At 35.7% G+C, this 19654-nt stretch overlaps 1 protein-coding gene across 5 annotated transcripts in view; it reads left to right on the forward strand.

The window, feature by feature from the left end:
• Nucleotides 1-19654, forward strand: part of TMEM232 (transmembrane protein 232) — a 213916-nt gene that overhangs the window by 9151 nt on the left and 185111 nt on the right. For 3 of the 5 annotated variants that reach the window (XM_040446941.1, XM_040446956.1, XM_040446932.1), the window contains exons 2-3: nucleotides 421-541; nucleotides 15396-15531. In XM_040446941.1, the coding sequence (XP_040302875.1) occupies nucleotides 15413-15531 (119 nt within the window). In that variant the 5' untranslated portion in view covers nucleotides 421-541; nucleotides 15396-15412. Of the gene's footprint in view, nucleotides 1-420; nucleotides 542-15395; nucleotides 15532-19654 lie in introns of those variants that run through there. The other 2 variants (XM_040446948.1, XM_040446962.1) reach the window with 2 other exon arrangements.

Genomic DNA, 19654 nt, shown 5'->3' on the forward strand with positions numbered 1-19654 from the left:
GGGGGGGGGAGGGGGGTGCGTACCTTGAGGATGTGAAATAAAAAGATTTTTAAAACGCAATTTATCTTGGGAAAACAGGTATAAGCTATCGATTAGGAAAAAATCTTTGTGTGTGTGGGGGGGGGGGGGGTAAAGTGATGGTAGGATCCCTTTACCTTATCTCAACAATATATTTGAATGGATTCTATCTTTTTGACGGTCTTTGATCAATTTATCTTTTGATCTTTAAGGTTATAGTCTAAATCTTGCATTCTTTAAATCAAATAACCTACCCAAAGACTCGATATAATTTTAACATTGTTTAGTTCTCAGAAATTGTCTTTTAAAGTGTACTTTTCCAACATTGTTTTCATTGGGGCTTAAAAAAATACACTAGGGCTTAAGGTTAATTTTTTTTTTTTTTTTTTAATCTGTGCCAAGTTGCAGGTGAACTGCCAAGCACCCAGGCAGCTTGCTGGAGCCATTGTAGGAGCTGAAACATATCTCTCCAATGTGTAAAGACTTTTTGTTTTGCTGCCCCACATAAATCTTAAGATTCAAGGTGAGTACCAGATTTTTGTTTCAGTAAGAACTATTCTGTATGCTCTCTTCTTATGGAACATCTGATTCATTATTAGGATCATTCATTAGCATGATAGACTTGGTAAGTGTTTTTCTCTTCAGTTCATTGTCTATCCAGAGCTTCTGGTAAAGTGCATGGTCACAAGTGCTTAGTAAACAGTTTAGTGCTATCAGTTAGAATTTTCCAAAATGTGTCCTGCATGTGACTCTAGGTGATAGTATCCTAAAGGTTCCTCCTGGTCAAATGTAAAAATTATACATTGTACTGCTGCTCAGGGAAATTTGCAGTGCACAGGAACATATTAACCACTCCTAGAGGTCTTAGGATATGCAAACCTATTTAATTTTGTTTAGTGTAGTATTTCCCAAACTTCACAACAAAAAGCTTTTAGGACATAACTACATCTCAAGAATCTGTATTTCACAAAACATATTTGAGAATTACTGTTCAAACCTAAACAGTGTACTCTTTATTTTTGCTTATATTTCCATCAAAACAATTAGATTAGTTTTTTATTAAAATTTTTTAACGTTTATTCATTTTTTTGAGAGACAGAGACAGAGCGTGAGTGGGGGAGGGGCAGAGAGAGAGAGAAATAGACACAGCATCTGAAGCAGGCTCCAGGCTCTGAGCTGTCAGCACAGAGCTCGATGTGGGGCTCCAACCCATGAACTGTGAGATCATGACTTGAGCTGAAGTTGGACATTTAACTAACTGAGCCACCCAGGTGCCTTCGATTAGTTTTTAAAATATAAAACTATCTCTATTTGGAGATGTCATGATGGTGTATGTAGAAAATGCTAAAGAATCGACTAAAAATCTATTAGATCTAATAAAAAAGTTCAGCAATGTTGCAGCATATAAGATCAATATACAAGAATCACATGTAAGAGAATGAAGTTGAAATCCTATCTCACACTACATGCAGAAATTAACTCAAATGAACCTAAATGTAAGAGTTAAAACTGTAAAACCCTTAGGGAAAAAAAAGGCATAAATCTGATTTAGGGAATGGTTTCCTAGATATGGCAACTAAAACATACAAAGAAAAACAGACCCCAAGGATTTCATCAAAATTATAAACCTTAGTGCTTCAAAGGGCACCATCAACAAAGTGAAAACACAACCCATAGAATGGGAGAAAAATTTTTGGAAATCATACATTGATATGACTTGTATTGATGTGATTTGTATGTATGTATGCATGATTGATATGATTTATGTCTAGAAGATATAAAAATAATCACAACTCAATAATAGAAGACAACCCAATTAAAAATGGGCAAAGGATCTGAATAGACATTTCCTTATAGGGGACACACAAATGGCTAGTAAGCACATGAAAAATGCTCAATATCATAAGCCATCAGGAAAATTCAAATAAAACCTCTTCATACCCTTTTGAATATTTGTAATTAAAAAAGTGTTGGGGTGGCTGGCTGGTTCAGTTGGATGAGCATGTGACTCTTGATCACATGCTCAAGCATATGTTCTATACTCATGCTCAACATGAGTTCTAGCCCCACATTGGGTGTAGTAGAGATTAGATTACTTAAATAAATAATTTAAATAAAAATAAAAAGACAAATGTTGGTGAGTATGTGGAGAAATTGGAGCCCTTACACATTGCTAGTGACAATGTGAAATAGTGCAGCTGCTTTGGAAAACAATCTGGCAGTTCCTCAAAATGGTTAAACATAGAGTTACCATATGATCCAGTAATTTCGCTCCTTGTAAATACTCAAGAGAATTGGAAATACCTGTGCACACATAAGTTTGTACATGATGTTAATGGCATAATTAGGACTGATCCCATTCAGATCTTGGATTCTTGGATCTCTGTCAGCAAGTCCATGGTTAAGACAAGTTTATACTTACATTTATAGAATATAGAATTTCATAGCCACGTGTGTTATCACTAATGTTACATTGTGTGTGTGCATAGGGAGGTTTGGGTGGGAACAAATACTGAAATCATTACTTTTTACAAGAATCCCAGGAGAGGATATAGAGCAGTTGTTGAGAAGAATAAATTTTACAGTTTTCTTCTAGCGCAGATTGCCTAGATTGCATGTAATGACTTCATGCACCTGATATGAAGTGGTTATTCAGCTCTTACGTCACTCAAATACTTTTCAGGTTTTTCAGACTTTGTTTGCTTGGTGATGCATGCACAAATTGTGGATATCCTTCATATACTGTGGACATTGGGCTTTTCTATTACTGCCAAGTTCACCCTATAACATTAGTACCCTAGGAACAGCCAACCAGTGCTTAGGGTCCTTAAAAACCTGTGGTCTTCCTTTCCCCAGCCTTGGTTAAATTTCTTCCAGAAGGTAGCAACAGTACAGAATCTTTCATCAGGTTCAGAACTAAGGTTTTCATCAGATATCACCTTAGGAAATTCATCAATGTAACTTTTAGAAATCTTTTCATGAAGGTATTCAGATATTTTATACCATGAAGCTGTTTACATTTCTATAGTCAATCTTCTGAATATTGGTACTCATGTTCAGTGTTCATTTTTTCACAGTCAATTCTATCCTGTTTATTGAACCACAAATCAGTCATTTCCCCTGTTTGGAAAGTTTAGCATCATTTTATATGTTTTATATACTCATCAGTCACTTGCTTTTACTCTTCATAGCCCTGGTTATTTATTTATTTATTTTTTTGGCTCTCTCAATCCAAAATTTGTCTTTTTTTCAGGGATTTTATTCCATTATTTCTTTGATTTCTGTTTCTTCTCTAATGATTCTTTTGCTCATTCAAGAATGACCTAAAGATTTTGATTTATGCTTGTTTTAAGTTTCTAAAAGAACAATTAAAGACTACCATATTTATGAAACTGCCATTTCATAGTTTGGCGCTGAAAGAATTCTATTGTGTTAAGTACTTTCAGTTTTTAAGTATTCTGCTCATTAGATAAAGATACTTACATTATTTGAATTCAGGGCCAAAATAAAGAGTCATGTTAAGAGACAGAGAGATGGAAAACATATTTTACTCATATTTAAATTGAAAATTTGACTATTCTCTAGATCTTGTCATATATTTATAGAATGTCATATTGACAAAATATTTTTCTTGGGCATTTTTTGTCCTCCTAAAATAATCTGAAGTCCTATTATGGACTTCAGCATTTTGAAATGTGATAATGTTGGTTTGTAGACCTGTCTTTTTCTCCAGATTATAATTTCTTGAGGAAGAGATTATATTGTAATTAATTTCAGACACAGGAAGCTCAAACATCATTAGCACTTTTATTTTTGTGAAAACTGAATCAAATTCCCTAAATGTAACCACTGACAATGAATAATGTATTGTTTGATAGTGCTAAATATAAAATGGTCAAAAACGTTCTTTTATTTCTAGTTTATATGTAAGTATGTGTGTGAGTGTCTGTGTGTGTGTGTGTGTGTGTGTGTGTATAGTTTTATTTCATTTTATATGTCAAATGTTGCAAATGAATAAAAAGTACTGGCACACAACATAAACCCAATAAAAAAGTTCATGGACAATTGCATCCATTTTTGCAACTTCTTCACAGACCATTAATCACATTAGTAGTTTGTACTGAAGCCAATCCACTTCCTATGGTGAATATCAACCTAAACAAAGAGGAAAACTGAGGCAAGCTTGAATGATCAGAAATCGAATTTATTCAGGGATAGCACAGGAATTGCAATTTGGGAAACACAAACTGTAGCAAACTACAGGCAGATTTGTTGAAGGTTTGGGGTGGGCTATATTTATGGGAAAGGAGTGCAAAGAAGGGGGAGGTCCAGCCAGAGTCTAAGCAGTAAGTTCATTGGCTTGAGGATGGGGGAAGATTCATGGTGGATGTTCAGTGGTGGGAAAATAAGTCCCCATATTCTTTTTTTTTTTTTTTTCCAACGTTTATTTATTTTTGCGACAGAGAGAGACAGAGCATGAACGGGGGAGGGGCAGAGAGAGAGGGAGACACAGAATCGGAAACAGGCTCCAGGCTCTGAGCCATCAGCCCAGAGCCTGACGCGGGGCTCAAACTCACGGACCGCAAGATCGTGACCTGGCTGAAGTCGGACGCTTAACCGACTGCACCACCCAGGCGCCCCAAAGTCCCCATATTCTGTTAAGGCAGGCATTTCGGTAGTTGGTCTCTTTATTTCATGACTTTCATTTTCCTAAGGGTGCATGAGTGAGATTCTCCATTCCATATCCTCTGGTTCCATTTCTGATTGAAATCCTTTCACAATGAGTGAAAGATATGTAAGATATTTAAGTCAGAAGAAGACTTTATCACTTAAGTATCAGATCATTGCAATTTTCCTGAATAAATGAGTGAATAGGTGATTGATGGGTGATGAATGAAAGTAGTACCTGTTTAAATTTTAATATTTTTTAGTTCATTTTCCTCATTGTCCAAAGGTTTGTAAATCATCTGTAAATACTTTAAACACTTCAGTTTTCAGTATTTTGAATACTCCTATTTCACATTAATTATGAATAATTATTTTACTTGCTACTACAAAGTTAAAATAGATGTACTAGTTATGAATCATAGTCAATGGACTTATGTATTGCAAGAAATATTTCTGTACTTTAAACTATTTATACTCCAAGCTTCTGTTCTGCTTGACTGGTTAGATATTCAGTCTTGGTTTTGATTAGTCTTGCCCCTGCCCTGGGGTTCTACAAAGGTCCTTGATACTTATGTATCTCTAAAACATTGGAGGTCACCATGGGGCATTGGGGCAGTTGTCACGTCTATATGGTCCTCTGTATTTTGGCATACCTTCTGGGCCATAATGAGACTGGGAGAAGATTTTATGCCTCTGCTATGATGGGGGTTCAATCTCACAAGATGCAATACACAAACATTTCTTCCATGGTAGTGTCACCTCCAGGCGATATTGCTACAAGAAAGGAGATGACTCTGAATAACCTCTGTTACCTTCCAGTCTCAGGAAACATCTCTCTCCACAATCCCCAAAGCTTTTTTCCTCCCTACAGGGGTGTCATCTCTTCAATGGGTTTAATTTTTTTGTTTTTGCTTTTTAAAGATGGGATAGAGCCAGAGAGTAAAGGCAGTTTTAGCCTTCTGCTTTGGAGAAATTCAGGCAAGGAAGAGCACCTGAGTATATATGACTCCACAGAATAGAGAAGTACAAACCAAAAGGGAGAGTTCTTAAAATAAATAAAGCCATCATACTTAAGAGGCATCCATGAGACTCAATCACTCATACTTCTCTTTTACAAACTGGACATTTTTAATCTTTTAATCATTTCCAAAAGGTGACATGGTTTTTATATCTCCTCACTTATCCCCTCATGCCACTTGGTAAAATAGATCACTTGGTTGTCTTTTAATGTAAGTATAGGAGCCCAGATGGATGAGATAATTCAGTTCCCATCATGTTTTGCACAAAATGTTTGTAATTAAGATTTATAACTGATGCACATAATTTAATTTTGCAATGGCAAATAAAAAATAGCTATTTAAAAAACACAGTTGATATCAATATAATCCATATACTCAAACTTTATGCTCCAGCAATCTTAAGAGTCCCTACCCTGAGTTTGGATTTTATTGTAGGCAGGAGGGCTATACTAAAAGCTCTTAAACAGGATAGGGAGTCTAGGGGAAGAGGAAAAGGCTCAGATGATGTATTTTTGGAAAAGTTACTCTGGCAGTCATCTAAAAGATGAGGCCAGAGGAAAAGAGATCAGAAGGAGACTGGAAGATAAGGAGTTATGGTATTAGTCCAGGACAAAGATAATGGCATCCTGACCTTGGAGAATGGCAGAAGGCATTAAAAGGAGGCTTAATAGGGGTGCCTAGGTGGCTGAGGCTGTTAAGTGGCTGACTTTGGCTCAGGTCATGATCTCACGGTTCATGGGTTCAAGTTCTGTATCAGGGTCTGTGCTGAAAGCTTGGAGCCTGCTTTGGATTCTGTGTCTCCCTCTCTCTCTGCCCCCTCCCACTTGTGTTCTGTCTCTATCTCTCTCAAAAATGAATAAACATTAAAAATTACTCTTTTTAAATAAAAAATAAGGAGGCTTGATTAACAGATATCCTCTGAAGATGGGAATCAATACAACATAATGACAAATAGTGTCTCCCCATTGTTTTGATGCTCTGCAATCTAGTGAAAAACCGGAAGCAAGGTGAGGCCTGACAATGACCATGAAAGGGAGATTTAGATGGGGCCTTGGTTTCTTATGATTGTGAAGCTGTAAAACAGATCCTAAATTGTCTAGTTTTGGAGTTAAAAGAGTATTTATCATCAGAGAAATATACTTTTTTATCTGGTTTGAGCCATTGTCATTTTTACTTCTGTTTTATATCAATAAATTTAATTCTAATACCATATATTCTCCTACAATCGTATTTTTATTGAAGTAAAAATTGCATATAGTGAAATGCATGAATGTTCATTGTACAATTCAATGAGTATTCTGGGTATCTATTTCTAGAAACAACCATTTTAAAACTTAGTGACAAATAATTTTTTAAAAATCAACTGGAGTTGATTATACACAGTTGGGTAATTCTCATTATGGGTCTTTCCTTTGATTTCAGTTAGATGTCAGGTGAGGCTCTAGTCATCCAAAGGCTTGGCTGGGTTGGACATCCAAATGGCTCATTGCATGGCTGGCAGTTGCTGCTTGCTGACAACCTGGCTGGGTGCTCAGCCGGAGCTGTTAACCAGAGCTCTTGTTGGTGACTTTCCATATGACTGTTGGCCTCCCGGCACAGTGACTGGACTGTGAGAGAACATGCTTAGGAGACCTACTGGGAAACAGCAAGGCTTTTTTACGGTCTAGCTTCATTGTCCCAAAGTGTTACTTCTGCTACATCTGGTTAGTCTAGCAAGTAACAAAGTTAGGCCCAGATTCATGGAGAGAGTAAATTAGACTCCATCTTTTGTGAGGGAGATACAAGGCCACACTGCAGAACAACATAGAGTATGGAAGATACCGTTGCTATACCATTTTTAACAACGTGGTCAGCTACAGTGAGCTTTGATACATATTTACACTCATGTCAGCACCTCCAATATATAACATTTCCATCTGTACCTTCCATTCAATCTCCAGCCCCACATTCCATCCTCCCACAGATCATCACCACGTAATGGCTTTGCCTGTTCTTAAACTTCATATATTTGGAATCATACAGTATGTACACTTTTGTGTTTGGCTTCTTTCACTCAATTTTTGGAGCACGTGACATTAGTTTGCTTGTTAGTACTGAGAAGAATCCTGTAGGTTTTTATATGCAATGTTTTTATTATAATTTAGTTCTAAGTATTTTGAAATTCCTTTGTTATTTCTTCTTTGATCCAGAGGTGACTTAAAATTGAGTTTCCTTTTTCTTACTATATAGACGGCTAATTTATCTTTTTATTATAATTTTCTGACTTATTCATGTTTTGATGCCAGGAAATATAATCTACTTATGTAGATTAACTACTTTTTGTAATTTATTAAGACTCACTTTCTAGGTTAGAATATGATCAATTTTTAGAAATTGTATTCGTGTGCTTGGACAGAACGCCATGTTCTTAAATTTTTTTTTTTTCAACGTTTATTTATTTTTGGGACAGAGAGAGACAGAGCATGAACGGGGGAGGGGCAGAGAGAGAGGGAGACACAGAATCGGAAACAGGCTCCAGGCTCTGAGCCATCAGCCCAGAGCCTGACGCGGGGCTCGAACTCACGGACCGCGAGATCGTGACCTGGCTGAAGTCGGACGCTTAACCGACTGCGCCACCCAGGCGCCCCTGGAACGCCATGTTCTTTAGTGATGGAATACAGAATTCAATTTGGTTTGTTTGGTCCATTATATTAATTATATTGTTTAAATCTTCTGTACCTTAGCTGATTTTATTTCTCGTTGTTGACTACTTGACATATTAGTAGTTAGGAAAGTGTGGCTTAAACTACTTGTTCTTAATTTATTTTCTCAGAGCCACACTGCTTACGTCTTTCTCCACCTGGCATAGACCAGGTAACAATAGCCCTTCAGTTCCCCAGTAGCTTAGCTCAGGGTTTTTCCTCTATAATTTCTTGGATTTCAAATTTCTTAGTGCTGCAAAGTTGTTTTTAAAGACAGGTAGCTAAAGCCTGTGTTAATTAGTCAACTTTATTAAAGGTATTGAATCCCACATCACTATTTTTTTATACTGTTTATTCCAAAATCTTTTTTTTTATTGGACGTAATCTACTTTTTTTTGTATGTGTAGATTCTTCTGAGATTTTTAATGTATTTTTCAAATAAAAATACTGCCCCTTTCCCCCCATATTTATACTCCTTTTTTCTTTTTCTTATACAGTATTTTTGTTGGCTAGGACTGCCTATAAAATGTTGAATTAAGTAGTAAGTACATACTACTTTTATTGTTCTTGGCTTATTGTTCTTTTTTATTGTTCTTGGCTTTTCAGATAAAGCTTCTAAAATTTTGTTGTTAATTATGTTTCTTTTAGTTTTTCTTAGGTAGTTTAAATTAAAGAATACTGACATCCCTTGCTTGCAGGGTTGTTTTTTTTTTTTTTTTTTTTTTTTTTTTTTATAATCATGAATGGAAACTGGATTTAATTGAATTAATCTTTGGTGTATATAAAAATATTTCCGGGGCGCCTGGGTGGCGCAGTCGGTTGAGCGTCCGACTTCAGCCAGGTCACGATCTCGCGGTCCGTGAGTTCGAGCCCCGCGTCAGGCTCTGGGCTGATGGCTCAGAGCCTGGAGCCTGTTTCCGATTCTGTGTCTCCCTCTCTCTCTCTGCCCCTCCCCCGTTCATGCTCTGTCTCTCTCTGTCCCAAAAATAAATAAACGTTGAAAAAAAAATATATAAAAAAAAAATATTTCCTACTTTTTTGTCTTAAATCCATCAATGTTATGGTCTGTGATAATAGATTTTTATAATATTAAATCATCCTTGCTCTTCTAGACTAATTCATCTCAGTTATAATGGATTATTTTTTATTGGTATTGCTGGACTTGGTTTCCTTGTTCTTTTTTTTTTTTTTTTTTAATAGGTGAGATTTTCCTATTAAATCATTTTCCCGTACTGACCCAAATCCTGCTACCTTTAATGGTCTAGAAATTTATCTCTTTTGTATAGAATCTCCTAAGATTGGTGAAACTAAATAGGCATAAAAATAATAATAAAACTATGAAAAACCTTACAAAGGTATTCTGGGGAGAAATAATAAGAATAGAAGAAAATGATAAGTAAATTTAAATAATTGTATTAGCAATTAAAATTTTTAATGTTTATTTATTTTTGAGAGACAGACAGATAGAGTGCAAGCAGGGGAGGGGCAGAGAGAGAGGGAGAGAGAGAATCCAAAACAGGCTCCAGGCTCTGCACTGTCAGCACAGAGCCCAACGCTCTGCTTGAACCCATGAACTGTGAGATCATGACCTGAGCCAAAGTCAGCTGCTTAACCGACTGAGCCACCCAGGTGCCCCTGTATTAGCAATTTTAAAAGTACTTTTTAAGTGTTCTGTTTGTTCTTTTGGTTATCATAATGTTAGATATTATGTCTGTTTTGAGGTTGATTAAATGATTAGAGAAAATCTTATATTTCATATTTGTCTATCTATATGTCCTCGTGACTTTTTAATTAAATGCTGAGAAGAAATCAATTAAATCTATGTAAGTTTGAATCAAAGCTTTAAAACGTGATATTATAAAAAAAAACTTCAATCATGCAGAAAAGTTGGGAGATTAGTAAATGAATCCTCATTTACTTTTAGCTCAGATTTAACAATTATCAGTTAAGTTCATACATTGTGATGTGTTAGTTATATAACATTTTTATGCCTAACGTGTTTATTACTTAATGCATTTATATGATTAGTTAGAAGAATATTATACAAAGAACAAATAGTAAGTAATGAATATTACTCTTCACTTGGATAGTAATGACCCCTTAACAGGAGTTACTACTCTAATCCCTATTCATAGATGAGGAAACTAAGGTAGTTTAATTAATTTGCGGTTAAGTAATTTGCGCAGTGACGGAGTTGTAATCTGTGCTGGAGCCAGAATTTAAAGCAAGCTGTTGATTCCTGCACGTGCATGGTTCCCTGCTACACCACATAGGAGTGAGAGATGGAGACCTCACAGAAGAAAGGTGATAAGGCAAGGGAGGAGTGTCGTGATAAATGAAAAAAGAAGACACTTATTTCTAGAAGGGGTGGTAGGCAGAGTCAGTTACTATAGAGGGATCAGGTGAGATCAGTACTGAAAAACGCTTAGTGGGATTGTTCCCTTGGAAATCATTGTCAGCCTTGGGAAGATTATCTCAGTGCCAGGACAACAGAAACTATGTTCCAGATACTGCATTTTCTGCACTGCAATAAATTCAAGGGTAAATATAACTTAATATAAAAATCATATCTGATATAAGCTAAAGGTAAAATCACACTTTTTGCCTGCTTCAGACAAATATGCAAGGTAAATCTGTGGAATTTACTTAAATTATTGGAAACCATCCCTGGAGAGTGGTAGAGAAAATATGAGTTATTGTAGCCCATCCTCTATGGTGGAGAGCTGTCTAAATGAAGAAAATTAGAGCAAGTGAAGAGGTCTAAGAAGTAGTTGCTGTCAAAAATGATTTTTTTTTCATTTCAGTATTTGAAGGAAGTCTTTATTTAAAAATTCAATCTTAAAGATCATTTTTATTCACTTAAGATTTTGTTTTCATTTCAATCCACAAATTCAGTCAGCACCATGTGTTTGGGTACTATAGAGAATACAAGGATATTTAAATTTTGAAGATCTATTTAACTTATAATAAAAAGCCGATTTAAAATTTACATCATGTTTTGCTGATTCAGGGCAAAATGGCTATTTCTTGACAATGATGTAAAAGTAAAATGATCCAATTTAACAAGGCCATTCTAATCTCTTTGCATTTAATTATTGCGATTTCCCAGCAGCGTAAAAGAAATGTGTCTTGTATTTGATAGCAGAAAAAGAAAAATTTTTGTTCTCTTATTTTCTGTTCTTGTTTTAAGGTGGTCTGGTGTTAATAAAGAGCATGATGTATGCCTCTATCTGTCCCTTTTCATTCAATTCACCAGTCAACATCCCTGCATGTAACTGTCCTGAGAAGGAATAAAATGGTACAAACGATTCCCCTAGTAGGTTCTAGTAAATGGTTCAACAAAACCCTTCATCAAATAGTGTGTTAGAACCTGGGTGTGTTGTCCCTAGTAGTGGTTAGTACGCGTAACTCTAGTTATATTAATATAATGCAAAAAGGCCCAACTGTACACACAATAATAGTAACAACAACAACTCCTTGTTGATAGCTTCAGGTTTGGGATTCTACTGAGAAATTGATGAAGAATATTCTTATGAAAAAACTAAAAAATTTGTTACAGTTGATACCATTTTTGGATTTTCTATTTTGAGATATTTTTGGGGGGAGGGGAGTTTTCCTTGTTTATTTACCCCATTGAGGATTTAATCCTAACATCACAATGGGAAAAATTTTTGAAGGTATTCATCATTTCTTTTCAGAAACTTGAGTTTATTTGGTTGTTTTAGTCAAAAGCAATCCTAACTAATAAAATACACTGGGGAGTCATGTCTCTCTTCTACATGTTTAAAAAATTTTTTTGACATTTATTCATTTTTGAGAGTGAGAGAGACGGAGTGTGAGTGGAGGAGGGGCAGAGAGAGTGAGAGATACAGAATCAGAAGCAGGCTGCAGGCTCTGAGCTGTCAGCACAGAGCCCGACGCGGGGCCTGAGCTCACAAACCACGAGACCATGACCTGAGCTGAAGTCTGTTGCTCAACCGACTGAGCCACCCAAGTGCCCCCATATGTCTCTCTTCTATATCACAATGCTATTCAAATAGTATTTGAATAACAAACTAGTGTTGATTAAGCCCTGGCACTGTTACTCTCAAGATAGGTAGATACTCCCAACATAAGGCAGAAATAGAGAGTAAGAATATAGAAACTTCTCTAGCAATTTGACATTTTCAACCCATCCAATCTGGGAGACCCAACTCATCAACTGTATTTTAGAACTTGCATGTTGAGCAGACAGCTCAAACACTTATCACTAGTACCAGCAGATGTGTGGGATCTTTGGAAAATAGGTTCAATGATTAAGAGAGAATTTCTAAAACAGTCTCCAACTTCTTGAAATCTCAAAAAATATGACTAACTGTAGTCAATCATGTGAAGTATATCACAAGATGGCTAAGAGCTCTAGGTCAGTATGCTTAACACATGCAAACAAAGATCAGTTTGCTTTCAGTTTCCCTTCAGTTATTTTTCTTAAGTGGCCTGTATTTTTTCCTTTCCATTAATTCGGAATTAAATTTTTAAAAAAAAAAAATTTTTTTTTTTTCAACGTTTACTTATTTTTGGGACAGAGAGAGACAGAGCATGAATGGGGGAGGGGCAGAGAGAGAGGGAGACACAGAATCGGAAACAGGCTCCAGGCTCCGAGCCATCCGCCCAGAGCCTGACGCGGGGCTCGAACTCACGGACTGCGAGATCGTGACCTGGCTGAAGTCGGACGCTTAACTGACTGCGCCACCCAGGCGCCCCATCGGAATTAAATTTTTAAAATGAATTTATCTTAGAGTATGACTGACTCAAATTTGTGTTTCTAAACTCTATTTCTGAAACATGTGATGTTTTATGAATGATGGGTTTCTTTTTGTCTTAAAGACTGCCTTTAGTGGGGTTCCTGGGTGGCTCAGTCTGTTGTGGGTCCTACTTTGGCTCAGGTCATAATCTCATGGTTCGTGGGTTTGAGCCTGGCCTAGAGCCTGCTTTAGATTCTGTGTGTCTCTCTCTGCTCCTCCCCTGCTCATGCTCTGTCTCTCTCTCTCTCAAAAATAAAATAAACATTAAAAAAATAAAAAAAAAAGAATTTGTCTTAGTGTAATTAAACATCTTCATATTTTTACATGACTCACAATAGATACTTGCCAAATATAATACCAACATAGTGAATTTCCAACATTTGTTGCTACATTTATCTAATTGTTTTGAATATCCCTATGTCTTTATTATTGTTGTTCAGTGCTTATGTGCACTTTATCACGCATCATTAATAATTGTTTGTAGCTATTTTATGGAGTTCCTTTTAAGGTGGAATTACCCAATGTGGAGACAATGTGCTGTTGTTAACTTTAAAAAGTTACACTCCTAAGTATATTAGTCCTGTTTAGGAATAACTTGTATTTTAAAGTTAGGGCCACTCTAAATGACATCCCTATATATAACCCAGTATGGCTGCTGACTTAAAAATACATTTGTAGCGTGCCTGAGTGGCTCAGTCTGTTAAGGATCTGACTCTTGGTTTTGGCTCAGGTCATGATCTCATGGTTTATGAGATGGAGTCCCACTTGGGGCTCTGCACTGACAGCATGGAGCCTGCTTGCAATTCTCTCTGTCCCTCTCTCTATGCCCTTTCCCCTGCTCACACTCTCTCTTTCTCTCTCAAAATAAATAAATAAACTTAAAAATACATTTGATTTACACTCTAATGGATATAGATTCTTAGAAGCAGAACTTGCTAGAACCAATAGCAATAGGTAATAACGTTGTGTGTTTATAATCCATTTTGTGCTGGATATTTTCCCACTGCTCTTCCAGATCCACTTTCTACCCTTCTTCACTCTGCCTTACACCTTCTCTGGCTTCTAGTTTGGCTTAGCTAATGGGAAGCACAGGTGGGTGATTGGAGTGGAGGACAGGAGAGTGAGATCAAAGTTCCTATTCTCCAGGATCCCTCTTAGCAGGCAGCCTCAGATTGGTTGCATGTCTGGACCAAAGGCCAATGTTTTCTATTAAGCACCACTCTCCAAAGCTATTCTTTCTGGGTCCCTCTTCTTCTCAGTTCTGACGGTGGTGTGTCACCCCCTTCTTCCAGACGCCGAGAATGGCACCATCTTGGGTTTTATTTTATTGTATGTTTTTTATTTCAATAACTCTACATATGTCTTTTGAGTCTCTTTATTCATTTACTCCATTTGAGTGTGCCATCTGCTTCCTACCAGAACCTTGACTAATATAATGATCAGTTTTAAAAATTAGCTAGCTTGAAAATGAAGTGCAAAACAATTCAATGTAAAACTTGACTACCTATTTCATTACTTCATTTGCTATTTAAATGCTCTACCAAACAAAAATAGTATGTTCTAATTTGGGTCATACACTCATAAAATGTATTCAGATGTACCGAAAAAGGAAAACACATCTGGATTTGAGAGCAAGCAGGGAAAAAATAATCTAAATGCTAAAAAAAAGACAGAGGACAGAAAAATTTGCAAGTAATTTTAAGAAATAGAAAGCATAGTGATCTAATAATGATCACAGGCCTGTACAGAAAGCTTCCTATATGCCATGCTCAATTCTAAGCAATCTACACTTATGCACCTGTTTATTTCCTACAGCAACCCTGTAAGGAGGTAGTATTCCCATTGTACAAGTGCAGAAACTGAGGCACAGAGCAGTAAAGTAAATCAGTTTGATTGTATCCTCTGAACTATGATGCCATGATCTTCCAATGGTTTTGCTGATAAAACAGCTGAAGTATAATGAAAGCTAAATATTATATGAAAGAATAAGTTTTAAATAGTAACATAATAGAAAGCCCATGGGTTTTCAATTCAAAGTTGGGTTTGATTCCTGGGTCTGACATTTTAAATTAAATTTAAATTCTTCCTTAATGTAATTTCTTTCTTCAGCCTGATTTTCCTTCTTACCACCCTTTTCCCCACAAATCATGAATTTGCATGTAATGTATTATTTGGTACTGTGAGTGCATTTGTATTTTAATACAAAGTTTAATATTTCTGTTTAGGTTTATGATCTGTGACTATGCCTGTCAACAAATCACCCATGATTAGTAAATTAGCAGTGATATCTTCCTCTTATCATGAAAAACTCTTGACGCTGAATTTTCAAAATTTAAGGAAAAGAAGGAGTAATAAATCAAAGTAAGTTTGAAAAAGTTTTCATGTTATTAAACTAGCAGACCCATATGCTTTGTAGAATTTAGAAAATACAAATTGTTATGAATAATTTTTTAAAAATCACCTATAATTCCATAACTAAGGATAAAAATATTAAGGTTTACTATTTTGTAAATAAATGGATTGATAATTTGCAATGATCATATATTTCTAAAATTTTGAATTGTATACTTTTTTTTTAAAATAAGCATTTTTCCTATAAACATATATGTCTGCTAAGTTGCCATAATAATCTATGAAGTGCAAAAGAGAAAGTATTTAATAACTACTATATTGTGAAGCACTTCAGTTATTTCTGTGTCCTTTGCTATTTCAAATTAAGCCAAGAGAAAATTTATTTCTGCATTTCAAACTATTTCCTTGGGGTAAAGTTTCTAAAATGAAGTCACTAGATCAAAGTTTGTTGATAATTTAAAAATTGTGTGTGATTTTAAGAAAATTTTAAAAACTTGAAAGTAAAGAGAATTATAGAATACATAATAAAACTTGCATGGTGACATATTGTTACATTTGTTTCAAATACCTTTCTTTAATAAAGAATCGATCAACAAACAGATAAACTTGAAAGTCTTTGACCACGTACCCTCCCAACTAAAATAATTATGCTAGATATCATTTCAGTTCATTTTTTGATTTTAATATACATGAATATAAAGTTGCATTTTCCAGATAAATACAAATGTAATTATACTTAACTCATTTATCTCTGGTTGGTTTCTTAAGTCAGTGTTATGTTTTTAATTCAATCCGTACTGATAATTGTTTTATTATTGATAATTATTTCTTCATTCCTTTTTTTCCCCTCAGCAGATTAATGTCCTTCTACTCATAGCTTCTATTATTGCTGTTGAGAAGTTAGGTGAAATTTGATGCTATTTCTTTCATATTAATCTCTGTTCCTCCACTTATATGCTTTCAAAATTTTCTTGTCTTCCACTTTCTGCAGTTTACTATGGTGTGTCAGAATGTAATTTTAAACAATTATTCTGCTTGGATCTCTCAAACCTTTTAAATCTGTGGACTGTATCATAATTCTTAAAAAATTATCTGATATTGTTTCTTTAGAAATTACCTTGACAACTCATTTTCTCTTTTCTCTCCTTCTGGGAATCTTGACTACATGTATATTAGACCATCTCATTGTATATTTCACCTTTCACTCTTTAGTCTGTATTTTCCTTTTTTTGGTCTCTTTTTACTGTAGTGTTTGGAACAATTTATTCTGATATGTGATCTGTTTTCCACGTGACTACTTCTCTTGTTACCATATTTACCAATTGAGTTTTAAAATCTGCCTGGAGTATAAATCTGCATTGAGACTGATCTCAGCAGCATGCGCACGCGCGCGCGCACACACACACACACACACACACACACACTTTTTTTTTTCCTTTCTCTTTCTTTCTCTGCTGAGCACCAAGGCAGCTTCTTTACATATCCCTGGAGTTGGGAGAGAAAGGATTGGGATTAGTTCTGATTGCTTTTACCTCAGGTATTTAGTTAGACAATGTGAAGGGAGTCCAAGTTTTCTGTACCTTGGAAGCTCTGGGTTTTTCGTACTGCACAGTCACTTAGAAAACATACTTGGTCTTCTCTCCATGACCCCTTGTACCAAGGGAAACCAGATTCTGTTTCTGGCACAAACTGTTTGAGATCAAGCAGAGAACTGTCTTGTGTGAAGGGACATCACTTTTGTTTTCCTTCTTAGGTGTTACATGAATTGTCATATGCCTCATATTGTATTTGTTTCACTTATTCTTCCTTAGAAACATGAATTTTTGCAGGCCTAGTGTGGATTCTGTTAGAGACACATTTAGGGCTGCATGTAAATCTTTCAAATGAGGTACTGAAGTCTATTCTGGACCACAGAGAAAAATCACACAATCTTACAATGGATTACTGGTTCAGAGTATTACTATTTTGTCACAATTTTCTTTTATAACTAAGATTATTTTATTGTGTATAGTCTGTTTTGCTTTTTCTACTTCATCTCAGAGATGGTGAAGACCAGAAGATTTTGAAGACTTACACCAAATATATACATTTATTTTAGGTGACTGGAAAGAATTAAAGGGAATGTAAGTCTTACATTAGGAAGATTTAGTCAAGCTATTAGATTATTTTACATCTTTTTCATAGAAATATTTTTTATATCTGGGAGGCCAGAGTCTTCAGTTTCCTAAAATGTGAATAAGCCCCCAATTTTTTCTTTTTATTAATGTTTTTGACACTTTTATAGATAGTAAAATGTGCTCTACAAATACATGCTCTAAATATTTAAAAATACTATACATGTACCTATCTATATAATATTTCTGATTTTTAAAAAAAATTTTTTAACGTTTTATTTATTTTTGAGACAGGGAGAGACAGAGCATGAACAGGGGAGGGTCAGAGAGAGGGAGACACAGAATCTGAAACAGGCTCCAGGCTCTGAGCTATCAGCCCGACACGGGACTCGAAGTCATGGACCGCGAGATCATGACCTGAGAAGTCGGATGCCCAACCGACTGAGCCACCCAGGCACCCCTAATATTTCTGATTTTTATAAGTATACATTCATAATACAATTTAGCTTTATAATATGGGCTCTAAATATGTGTTGTCAACAGCAAGAAGAAACTTTTCTACACTTAACATTTGTATTCTGATCATTTGTTTATTTTGTCTATAGGCTTTGTTTTTCATTTATCTGAATTATTATAAGCCTTTAAGTAAAATTCTAAATTTTAATTAGGCCTGTTAATTTTAGCCTGAGACCTATATATTGTAGCATTTGAGGATGACTATAGATGATTTAGCCAAAAATATGGTGACAGGATCTGGATGGCCATAAAGAGCATGAACCCATGTAATTATGTATTAAATGTAGCTTTTTAAAGAATGTATTACCCCTATTCTTCACAGAGCTAGAACAAATAATCCTAAATTTGTATGGAACCAGAAATGACCCCAAGCCAAAGCAATCTTGAAAAAGAAAACCAAAGCAGGGGCATCACAATCCCAGACTTCAAGCTATACCACAAAGCTGTAATCGTCAAGACAGTATGGTACTGGCACAAGAACAGACACTCAGATCAATGGAACAGAATAGAGAACCCAGAAATGGACCCACAATCGTATGGCCAACTAATCTTTGACAAAGCAGGAAAGAATATCCGATGTAATAAAGACAGCAAATGGTGCTGGGAAAACTGGACAGCGACATGCAGAAGAATGAATCTGGACCACTTTCTTACACCATACACAAAAATAAACTCAAAATGGATGAAAGACCTAAATGTAAGACAGGAAGCCATCAAAATCCTCAAGGAGAAAGCAGGCAAAAACCTCTTTGATCTTGTCCGCAGCAACTTCTTACTCAACATGTCTCCAGAGGCAAGGGAAACAAAAGCAAAAATGAACTACTGGGACCTCATCAAAATAGGAAACTTCTGCACTGAGAAGGAAACAATCAGCAAAACTAAAAGGCAACCAACAGAATGGGAGAAGATATTTGCAAATGACATATCATATAAAGGGCTAGTATCCAAAATCTATAAAGAACTGCTCAGACTCAACACCCAAAAAACAAATAATCCAGTGAAGAAATGGGCAAAAGACATGAATAGACACTTCTCCAAAGAAGACATCCAGATGGCCAACCAACACATGAAAGAATGCTCAACATCACTCATCATCAGGGAAATACAAATCAAAACCACAATGAGATACCACCTTACACCTGTCAGAGTGGCTCACATTAACAACTCAGGCAACAACAGATGTTGGCGAGGATGAGGAGAAAGAGGATCTCTTTTGCATTATTGGTGGGAATGCAACGTGGTGCAGCCAATCTGGAAAACAGTATGGAGGTTCCTCAAAACATTAAAACTAGAACTACCCTACGACCCAGCAGTTGTACTACTAGGTATTTATCCAAGTGATACAAGTGTGCTGTTTCAAAGGGACACATGCACCCCTATGTTTATAGCAGCACTATCAATAATAGCCAAAGTATGGAAAGAGCCCAAATGTCTATCAATGGATGAATAGATAAGGAAGATGTGGTATATATATACATATATATATATATATATATATATAT

This window comes from Herpailurus yagouaroundi, unplaced genomic scaffold (assembly GCF_014898765.1).
Source record: "Herpailurus yagouaroundi ecotype Mexico unplaced genomic scaffold, PumYag 29, whole genome shotgun sequence".
NCBI lineage: Eukaryota > Metazoa > Chordata > Mammalia > Carnivora > Felidae > Herpailurus > Herpailurus yagouaroundi.